At 33.6% G+C, this 11,451-nt stretch overlaps 1 protein-coding gene across 5 annotated transcripts; it reads right to left on the reverse strand.

Annotated features, from left to right (window-relative positions):
- Window positions 1–2,889: 2,889 nt before the first annotated feature.
- On the reverse strand, window positions 2,890–9,891 carry LOC132274890 (purple acid phosphatase 23). 5 transcript variants are annotated; one of them, XR_009470544.1, is made up of 10 exons: window positions 9,451–9,891; window positions 9,147–9,338; window positions 8,313–8,649; window positions 7,617–7,834; window positions 7,250–7,440; window positions 6,164–6,235; window positions 4,742–5,023; window positions 3,682–3,804; window positions 3,399–3,590; window positions 3,075–3,211 (listed from the first exon to the last, which is right to left on the reverse strand). XR_009470544.1 is itself a non-coding variant. In XM_059776238.1 (9 exons), the coding sequence occupies exons 1-9, from the start codon at window positions 9,719–9,721 to the stop codon at window positions 3,098–3,100; spliced, it is 1,800 nt and encodes a 599-aa protein (XP_059632221.1). In that variant the 5' UTR covers window positions 9,722–9,891; the 3' UTR covers window positions 2,890–3,097. The 5 variants fall into 5 exon arrangements, 3 of the variants coding, with proteins under 3 accessions (XP_059632221.1, XP_059632223.1, XP_059632222.1); XM_059776238.1 differs by lacking the exon at window positions 3,399–3,590 and having other exon boundaries at window positions 2,890–3,211; XM_059776240.1 differs by lacking the exon at window positions 3,399–3,590 and having other exon boundaries at window positions 2,890–3,216.
- Between the last annotated feature and the right edge of the window lie 1,560 nt (window positions 9,892–11,451).

An 11,451-nucleotide genomic window follows, 5' to 3' on the forward strand; every position in this document is an offset into this window, starting at 1 on the left:
GTACTCCCATGCATATAGCTTAGAAAAGGAAATTATATAGCTTAAAGACGAATGCCAGCCAAAAGTTTACTACTAGTTTTAGAATTCAGACCAATGATACAATATCCGACTCAAAGATACAAAATATCGCAGTTGTGGATCCCACTCTCATCTTGTTCGGTCTCTCCGACTTAAAGAAAAAATCATTTTCCTTCTTCCGTAATGACTAACATCATGTATGCTATATAGGTATTGCCGTATTGGTCAACAGACTGAACACAGTCAATGATCCTGGTTACTCATGGTTCATGATGGCGTTGTGTGTTAATTTTTGTAATCCAAGGATGTAAACTGAAAAAATTCGGGACGGGACACTCTTTTTTTAAAATTCGTCCATTAATGAAATTTTTTATTTTAAAATTTGGTTTGGGGCGAGTTTGGCCCCAATATGCATACTTTTAAAGAAAATAATTTGAACGTGAACAAATTTAAAATAAATTTTACAATTTTTTTAATATAGTCAAATATTTAAAAATCATAATAAAAATTATTAAAATTTAAAATTATCATAAAAAATAAAAAAGATTAAATTATAGAAAATAGTAGAATATTTATTTATATATTAATTACACGACCCTAGGAATAGGCGACCCAGGCGGTCACCTAGGTCTCCAATTTGGAAGGGCCTCAAAATTATAATTATTTTTTAATATTATTAAAAATTAATCAATATAGAAATTTAATATTAGACTTCAAAAATTTATATCATAAAATAACTTTTTATTTTCTCTAACCTCTTCATTCACGTTTTTTAATTAAACTTTAACCAATAAAGAAATATTGGACCCAAAGATTTATATCATTAAATAACTTTTTATTTTCAAGATTTATATATATATATATTATATCCCTTCTTTCTCTCTCTCATTTTCATTTTTTACAAGAACACTAATACTGCGTTTGGTATGCATGAATGGAATGGAATGCCCATTCCAACCATTCCTTTGTTTGGTATGTAATTTAAAGTGAGAATGACCATTCCCAAGTAATTTTTTTTTTTTTTTAAATTAACTTTCCAAAAAAAACCCTCATGTTCTAAGTCTAAAAACCACTACTACCTTCCACCACAACCACCTTTGCCTTTTACCACCACAACCACCTTTACCTTTTACCACCACAAGCACCAAATTCCATCACTGCCACCGTCTTCCACCACCACTGCCTTCTTTTGCCGCAACCACCACCATCACTGCTATCGCAATCGCCTTTCACCATCGCCATCACTACCACAACCACCACCATAGCCTTCCACCATCGCCATAGCTTTTCACCACCTTTCACCACCACCGCCGCTAACACCTTCCACCGCTACCACCTCACCGCCTTCCAGCACCGTCATTACCTTCAATCGCCATCGTCTTCCAACGCCGCCATTACCTTCCATTGCTACTGCCATCCACCACCACTACTGCCATCGCATTTTACTACTACCACCGCCACTACCGCTACCGCTTCCGCCTTCCACCATCACCACCCCTGCCTTTCACCACCACTGCCGCTTTTCACCACCACTACTGAAATCGCCTTCCACCACCGCAACCACCTTCCACAGTTATCGTCTTACACCACCTTCCACTGCCATCGCTTTTCACCACCTTCAACCACCACCACCTTCTACCACTATTGTTTTCCACCACTGCCACCACCTTTCACCGCTACCTTCAACCGCCACCGCCTTCCACCACCACCACCACCACCACCACCATCAACCACCGCCACCTCTAGTGCATTCCTTCACCACAACAGTCATCTCTATTGGCTTCCATCACCGCTACCTACACTACTACCGCTTTCTACCTCGACTACCGCCAGTGCCACTATTTATTTTTGAAAAATTATAGAAGAATATCATTTTATTAATTTTATTTATTTTTCAGTAAGAGATATTTTGGAGAACTCAATTTGAAATTTATTCCATTATAAATTTAAATTGGTCCAACCAAACACTAAAATAGCTATTATAATTTCAATCCTACACATAACATATTTACAACCAAACAATAGAATGAGAATGATCATTCCATTCCACTCACATTCTCATTCTATTCCCACTTGCATTCCATTCCATTTATGTACACCAAACGCAAGATATGGGCCTTTGGCAATAAGCAGCACATGCCCTACCACTGGACTATCATAACACATCCAATAATTCTCTTTCTTTTCCATCCAATACTCGTTACTCTTAATTTGAACCCATTTTTATTCTATTGAAGAATTTGTTAGAATATTGAATTGGAGTTTTCTAAATCAAATTCAATTGTTCTTTTTCTTTAATTATTTTTTAGTTTTATTTACTTTTGTTATTATAAATTTGTGTGTATATATATATTTTAAATATATGTATATTTTAACCAAACTTAAAATCAAGAATCTAATTAGTAATTTTGCATTTCACAAAGAAAAAGGAAGTCAATTGGCCAAGGGCTCCGAGAATAAGAAAAGAAAAAAATGAAATACATACTGTAGTATATAATTGAAATATATGCCGTAGCAAAGCTCCTACGGAGTAATTACTAGTTCCAAAAAAAGTTTCTTAAGCTCCAAGCGGTTAAACCCAATTACTTTAAACTGGTCTGTACGAAAATTTACCTATAATATTCATGATCACACAAAGTGTAACCAGTATTTCTTCATATGCTATATAAAGATATAGTATCCCTTGTGTGTGTATGTGAGTATTTTTTTTTTGGAATTATTATTTTTTTAATATTTTAAAATTACAAATTTCATTGTCATATTAGGTTTGAAAGTGACATAAACTGCAATATTTCATTTCATACTTGCCTTTATTTTATTTTTCATTTATAGTGCTAATCTCTCTCTTCACAAATCACCCTTGAACAGCGATTCTTTTGCATATAATCAGACTTTTTAGTCAGGTAGTAAATTAAATATTGATTTTGAGTTAAAATAGCAAACATACATGGTAGTATGGTACAAATCTAATATAATAAAGTATTACTGCATATATATATATACACACACACACACACACACACACACAAATAATACAGCCCCCACATAAACTGTCACACATTTCTTAAATCAACGACAACTAATGAAGCAAAACTAGGAAAAAGAACAAGTAGAAGATAAAGCCACCAAACAAGGGAACTTCGAGTCCTGCTGTGGAGTCCATTTGTTTCAAAGGTGGTTTGATTTCAATATCCTGCACTAAAACACTGAACACATTTAGAGACCCTACAAAACACAAAGATTATAACTGCACATAATGATACCACCAATTTCTTCCCAGAACCCTCACTTAACTCTTGCATCAATTAATCGAAGACGTAAATTAATTTACGAAAAAAAAAAAATTCTAGATATTATGTTGCAAGAGATGGGAGCATTACCTTCCCTAAGGGAATCAATGTGTTGGCCTCACAAACTAATTAGAAGGATGTTCATAAAACCATGGATTAAAAAGAAAACCTTTGCTAAATCATGAGGTTGCCCTCTTTGTCGACAATTCTTGGATGGATACGGTTAGGATTGCTCATTTTCAGTCTATATAGCTATAGAAGCTTCAAGAATGCATTCATAATCTACCATAAGAATATAAATATTTCAACGATGATGGCCTTATCAAAATTCCTAAGAAACTATTTAAACAGAAGAATGGAGTTAGGAAATTACTTTTGAAGATGTAGAGCACAATTGAGGCTGTCGTACAATATATATTTGATCGCCATGGCTGTTTTCCTTGTAAATATCCTGATTTCTGTGCCAAGTCCACAATGCATATGTAGAATTCACAACCTGTTCCAAAATTTATAAAAAGAAAAGAAAAGAAAAGAAAAGGAATATTCAAGTTATTGAAGCAAAAGAAATGAGAACTCGTAATATACCAACCAGAGCCCGTGCTATTTTTTATTTTTATTTTTTTGGAAAGTACATGCATGGATCAAAGAGCAAATGGTTATTAATAGGACTTGCAGTTTCTGAGAAAACAAAGGGAAACATCTGCTAACTTCGAACATTTTTTAATCTAGATTCGGGTGGCTGTTATTAGATCTGGAGTTCCACCCTTTTTTCCCTAAAATTCCCAAGATTCAATGGAATGAGGGTGTCTTGAGAAGCAACTTTAAAGAAAACTACCAAAGAACACAAGAATCTCTAATTATTCCCCAAAAGCATATATCTAAGTTATGGTCCTATGGAAGAAAGGTATTTGGACAATATATAGACAAATCGACATCTTTGAACATTCCATGGAAATTGAGCAAGCCATTTTATTTTCATCTAGTTTCTGAACACACGAGAAGGTATTGAGACATAGAGACTTCACTATAAGAACACAATTCAAAGAGAAAAAGAGGTCACTTACTGAAATATCAAAGTGCTTTTATTTTCAAACGGTTATTAGGAAAAACAATTAGAATAGATGCCATCAGATAAATAATGGACTCCAACGATTCCTCTAGAACACGTAACCACCCTTTAGATATTTGAGAAAAAAATTCATCCTCAAGAATCACTAGAAAACTAAAGAGGACCCAATGGAACATAGTCAGCTGAAAAGCTAACTAAAATTGAAGCCACTTCATTTCCAAAAATTAATAATGTAAACAATATTGTTAAAAAAAAGAAAAGAAAAAAGAAGAAGAAGTATTTCAAGAATTCTTAAGAGAGTTTAAATGTTCTCGAGCAATGCCCAGATGTGTGTAGTGAACAGAACTAAAAGCTTAGACTTTACCTCAAGTATTCCATGTCCAAAGCTGCTCTCTCTGTACGCACTCCACTCTGGTTGTTTTTCCCAGCAAAACTTCCCTTTAGCAGGGCCAGAAGAGAAATTCAAATGGCATACCCCACCAAATTCTGGTGTGTTATCACTTGCTGACGGACACTTCCCAGGGTCATCTGCATGATCAACATCAACTTTCTCAATATTACCACCATCTCCAACTGTTATGTAGACAGGTCCGCATGAATCCAATGTGTAATTGAATACTCTATTCATCCGCTCATAAGCGTGCACCTGGAAGGAAGTTAGCACTTTACAGATAAAGAATAAATATGGATCTTCATTAAGGATTAATTGAATTATATGCTGCCACACTTCAACTGGCTCAGTGGCTCCCCAAATTATGAAACATTTTCTGATATACAATTTTTTATTTTTTGACAAGTAATTTCTGATATACAATTTAAATGTGGAAGATATTTGCAATCTCATTCCAGGAAAATCATTTGATTGTATATATATATATATATATATATTGAATTCAAAGTTCTTTTAATGATTTAATGTCATAAGTGAGGGGAAAGGAAAAAAAAAACTGCTAACCCATTATACCCATAAGTCACAACTAATGTGATGAAATATAAAGTGTATGTCGATGGGTGTCCAAAACTTGTTTGCTTTTATCGGGAAAAAAATAAAAGAAGTGATGAAAGATCAATTCTGATTAACTTTATTCCCCCTTGGACTGTTTCGGGATAGAATGATTCTTTGGAGAACCCTCCTTCCAATTTTTACATAAAGTGCAAGGAACATTGAAATCAACAATTGATGAGGTTACCCCAAATGCTATCAAGAAAAAGCTGGTGAAGTAGAAAATCCATTACAAAGCAATAGGTTTTGCAAGATTTGGCTACATTCAAGAGATGAGAGCACAAACTTCTGAAATTCACTTGGTAATCCAAATTCAAATAATTAACGAAGAACACATTTGATCATGGTGCTATTGTAAAAAATCATAAAGTTGGTCTCAAAAGATGGAAAATCTTAGTTACAGCAGTATACATGCAAAGTGGACTCGCAAAAATTATATTTCTAGCATCACTCTCCTTTTTTCTAGCCTTGGAAATCCAAAATCAATCTCCATTCTTGGTGTATGATATGCTTATAACATGGTGTTGCTGTTGAGAATTCGGAAGGTAAAATGCAGAACTAGAACAGTGGATAGTTGAGCACTAAGGTCCATAATACAAGTTCGAGCATGAGAAACACTTGGATTGGTACTTCAGGATGTTAATCATGATTCAGTATTGTCAAAGATTATTGGCTAGGAGATGCTTCAAATGATCATTACAAGTGGCATGCCAGATTATTCAAGAAATGATGAGGAATTGAGGATATTATGTTTAAACTTAGAAGTAGGTGGCAAGTGAAGACCTGATTTTTCGTGTTAGGTGACCGTTGAATTGCAATCACAATGAAGCAGGGCAGAAAAAGGTCCATAACAGACTATATAATATAGAGCAAAGAAAAAAATGGGATTAGAATCTAGCAATGATGCGAGTGTCAAAAGTGACTTAAACAGGTATATAGAACAACTGCAAGGGAATTTTGCTGAGTTTGAGATCGTTAAAAACTCTAGAGGGCAGGACTTGGCGCAACAATAAAATTACTCTATTGTGACCTGGAGGTTATGCGTTTGAAATGGGAAATAGCTTCTCCGCATGGATACAGAATGATTAAAAAGATAGAAGGCTTTGATGGATTAAAATGTTATATGAGTGCTTGGGATATGCATGCAGACCATAAGTACAGAGGATGCAGGGGTGCATATATCATATTTAGTTAAGAGCTCTCAAGAAAATTCCTTAAGTTAAATTGGAAGTCTATTATTTTCATTTTTGCCCACAAAGGCCGCAAAACTTCATATCTAAACATATAAAACCTTAAGCAAGTTAACTTTTATATATATATATATTTTCCATTAATAAACTTGTTAAATATCAGCTTCCACTCACTCAAACTTGTATGACACATTAGCTTAACATGCAAAAACAACATTATGACATGCTAAATTTGAACCAATTCCCCATTGAAATCTCATCTTCCTACCTTTTAGCAACTATATATAGGGTAAAAGATTAATAATACGAATTTGCATCAGCACATCACAGGTCAACAGCAATAAAAGGGGAAGCTGTTAACCCTTTTGATTGTCTGATGTTTGTAAGCAATGATTGCTGCATTTTCTGCCATATTTGTTATTCAATAATTAGATAAATTGGATTAAAGGTAGCAAGAAAAAAATTAGTAATAAAAAAATTAAGCCAAAAGCAAAAATCACAAATACATTTAGGAAAACATTATTAGACACAAGTTACCTAACCTTTATGGCAAAAAGAAAATCCTCAATATGTAAGAACTGGAATGATGGGAACTGGTCAAGATATCACACCTTTTCACATTTAAGTTTAAAAAAAAAAAAAAAAAAAAAAAAAAAAAGAAGAGCAAATTACAACTTACATGACCAGAAAAGACAATATCAACACCATATTGATACAGAAGTGCTTCCATTTCCAGCCTCATGCATTCAAATTCCTGATAGTGTGATGAATAACTGTTATACCAAGGAGGATGCCAGGCAGCTACTAGCCAAGGAGTCACACTGCGATCTATTTTGTGTAGGTCTTTCTTTAGCCAAGCATACTGAGCACCTGAATTAATAAGGATTTGATGAACACAAAGACATATTATGGAACTTTAAGCTGCAAAATGCTTGCAGTGTCAGAGATAAAATAGGAATACTGGTATTGAGGTAAACAACAAAAGAGATGAATGTATTACAATGTACAATGATATATCTACCAATCTAAGGGATGCTATCAGTCACCAGTACTGTTGTAGTCCACATATGCTCCCAACATGATGAAATGAATTCCTCCAGCATCAAATGAGTAGTAGTAGTTGCTGTTAGAACCAGACTCATCCGAGGGAACGGAAAATCTCGTCAGATATGATTTAAAAGTGATTCCAGAAGCTTGAGGCTCAATCTCATGGTTGCCTTCTATAACCATCATAGGAACTCTTGAGATCAGGGGCTCCATGAACCTAGACTTCCAAGGTAAATATGTCAGTGATCAAACTAACATTGGATTGAATTAATGTGTATACCATGATTATCAAGGGCCATATACTGTTCCAATGGGCAATGGCATGGCCAGACTTTATTTTGACAATTTATCACTGATTTTCACCATAAAACATTTATCAAATTATTTTTGTTTATTGATAGAGGGAAGCATATATCAAAGTTTTGCATGCAATCTGAATGAGAACAATTTTTTTCAATTTCAAATTAGTCAATTGAAGTTATAAATAAACCCAGGCTAAATTCAGACATACAAGAATAAAAAAAATAAGATTTTCCATTATCATAACTACAGTGCAAGCCTATATCTGAAGGAAAAAAAATTGAATTGCATATGTACAAAAAATTAACGGATTACGGAAGATGAGAATATATCTCCAGTCATAGTTCACTAAAAGAAATTTCACTTATACAACTAATATGAGAATTTCAATTTACCTTCCCCACCCATCCCAGCGGGGTTGAAATGTTTCTCTAATGGGTGCATCTGGGAACGCACATGAATAGCATGAAGCTCCTTTTCCACCAGTTGTAAGGTACTGGTTTGCATAAGTCAAGTCTCCAACCATTAAAATCATGGAAGGATCGTTTTCGATAAGATGATCAACGGTTGTTGTGGAATTACTTGTGAGACCTAAATCTCCAACAACAGCCACTCGACGAGGATACATGTTGTGGCCAGGCAATGGTAAGGTTTTAAAGACATGCTCCTCACTCATAGCTGGTAAAGAACTATCCCCACACTTGTAATAATACTTTCTTCCAGGTTCAAGACCTACAAGAAAACCAAACACCTTAATCTTTGTACAAACAGAATGGTAAAAGGGCTCATGATTTGTTAAATTATCTTATCAATCACTCAACAATTAGGCACCCTAAACAATTTACTCTGTAATGCTTTTTAAAACTTAGAAACTAACAAAAATAGGTCTAAACAACTTGCTGATGATGGCCCAATCAGTATAATTTCAATTAACACTGTTGTGCTGCAATAAACTAATCGATACAACATAATTATTCAGAATATCATGAACCACTCCTGACGATGATGAATGTTGAAAATAATTCAAATCCAACATATATGCAAGTAGAATTCAAGCATCATCATCCTCGCCTTAATCCCATAAGAATGGGGTCGGCCACAGTAATTCTCTCTCTCTAATCTTTTAAGTAGAATTCAAGCATAGTTATCACAAACACTAAGACATACTATTTTATTTAAAATAAACAATAAGACATATTAATAATTACGGAGATTTTGTAAATGTTTACCATCAATCCTCACATGATGAATGATGCCAGAGGTGTAGTTCAAAAGACCCTCAAATGGGTACAACTGACTGTAAATCGTTGAAACCCCGGTCTGCTTCATCGAATACTTGCCACTTTTCTTCCCATACCAAACCTCACTTCCAATCATGGATGGATCAAGTGGAGTCACATTGAGACCAATCTGGGCATCCCCTAAAAAATCAATTCAAACACAACCCAATTCAACCCTAGAAATATTCTATCAACTAAAGAAACAGAACAAGAAAAGCACGAACACATAGTACATAATTGACAAGAGCAATACCAGTAATCCAAGACACCCACATTGAACTAGGTGAAGATATTGCAAGAGCTATCTGTTCTGGGAACATTGAGGTCACATTCCTTTTGAGCCTTGGATGATTCATAGGCAAGTCATCACTGCCCCGACGCAACGAAGGATCGAAGGTGCGAGTTACAGGCTGAAATGGGCCTTCTAAGGTAGTGGGTATGTGTTTTGCTGTGACCACCATTATCATACAAGAGATTAAAGCTATAGAATACTTGAAGTCCTCCATATGGGGGTCTCCGTTCATACTTGTTTTTGTTGTTATGAATGATTTCAAGATTCATAAAAACCCAACTGGGTACACCATTGTTGTGGATATGTGAAGGTTTTAGGGGCGTTTGTTGTTTGAAATAGGGGTATGGTTTGGTGGTAGTCTGATGCTTTCATTTGGTGGCTCCACAACAACTTGGGGTTTGGCATAGGATATTAAAAAGGGAAATAAGGAATAATATGATTCTGTACAATTTTAATTTTATTTACTACTATTTAAAAAATTGTTGGTAAAATATAAACACCTATTTTCAATTAAAAGACGGGAACGCACAGGACTTATGCTAAATCTTTAATTTATTTTTATTTTTGTCTTTCATTTTTGTGACTGTAGAGGTGTCTTCACTATTTCACTAAGAAATATTATAATTTTGTACAATCTTAATTTTTTTTTTTTTGGCTGGTAAAATATAAGCACTCATTTGTTCTGTTGGAGATTTCCAGTCTCAAATTTTCAATTAAAGATAAAAAATAAAAATAAAAATAAAAACATAACATATCATTTTTCCGTACAAGTTTAAATTAATTTTTATTTTTGTTGGACGATAAAAAAATGAGCACCCCTTTGGTTCTATTGAAGAATCCAACTCTCAATTTTTCAATTAAAAAAATAAAACATATAACCACTTATGCTAAATCTTTGGTTGTTTTTTTATGACTATAAGGGCGTTCCAGTATTTCAAATAAGACATGTTATGATTCCATACAACCTTAATTTTATTTATTTACGTTTTTTTATTTGTTGACTGGTAAAAAATAAGTATCCATTTGTTTTATTCTAGATTCTAACTCTCAATTTTCCAATTAAAAGTCACATAAAGAAAAAAAAATAAAAAATAAAAATTTAAAGCCACATACCACTTATACACATAGACAGTGACGGATCCAGAAAATTTTGTGAGAGTGGACCTTTTAATTTGTGAGGACAAACTTATATGATGAGTTCATTTTTGTAATTTTAATGAAATTTTCTTCATAAATTTTAAAAAAATTAAAGTATAAAATGCAAAAAAAAAAAAAAAAAAAAAAAATATTAGTAGGGGCAAATTGTAATTTTAGTGGGGGCAATCTTCATAAATTCTTAAACATTTGAAGTAAAAAAAAAAAATATTCAATGAGGACAAATTGTAATTTTATCGAGAGTATCTTCATAAATTTTACAAAAAAAATAAAGTATAAATATACACAAGTCATGAAATCAAAAACCTTCATGTTGCATTCTAGTAGCTTTTTCTCCATAATCATTTTGAGCATATATATACCCAGTAATCACAGTGTTCCAAGTCAAAAGATCACGAGTTTCTAATTAATCAAAAACAAAATGAGACATATTTAAACAACCCCATTTTAAATAAATATCAATTGCAGACCTGACAACAAGTATATCCAAATCAAAAGTTAATTTAAACAAACGTGAATTGTTCTGGAATCTTAGAAAAATCCAAACCAACACAAGCTTTAAAAACACCAGCAAGAGTAAAAATTATTAACAAACAATTTCCAATCAGAACAATCATTTATGATATGATAAAACAAACTACAAGCTTCTTTCTAAGCAAACCCATTTGCGAGTACCCTGCAACCATTTAATTCCATAAGACATTATCTCGTCTCGTTCAAGCATTTCATCGAACACCTGACAAGCTTCAATTATGCAGTCACACACTTTGAGTACACTAAATCCACCCCGCATCAAATTTGGGCAAT

The sequence above is a fragment of the Cornus florida genome, unplaced genomic scaffold, assembly GCF_030987335.1.
Source record: "Cornus florida cultivar Cherokee Brave unplaced genomic scaffold, ASM3098733v1 CherokeeBrave_3.0.0_Hap2_Chr09, whole genome shotgun sequence".
In the NCBI taxonomy this organism is placed as follows: Eukaryota; Viridiplantae; Streptophyta; class Magnoliopsida; order Cornales; family Cornaceae; genus Cornus; species Cornus florida.

Excerpts from the sequence above, each read along its gene's own strand:
- LOC132274890 (XM_059776238.1), bottom strand. The coding sequence starts at position 9,721 with ATGAACGGAGACCCCCATATGGAGGACTTCAAGTATTCTATAGCTTTA. Across the intron at positions 9,339-9,450 it reads GTGGGTGTCTTGGATTACTG|GGGATGCCCAGATTGGTCTC; the intron begins GTATTGCTCTTG and ends TTGATTTTTTAG. Across the intron at positions 3,212-3,681 it reads TGTGCTCTACATCTTCAAAA|GATATTGAAATCAAACCACC; the intron begins GTAATTTCCTAA and ends GTTTTAGTGCAG.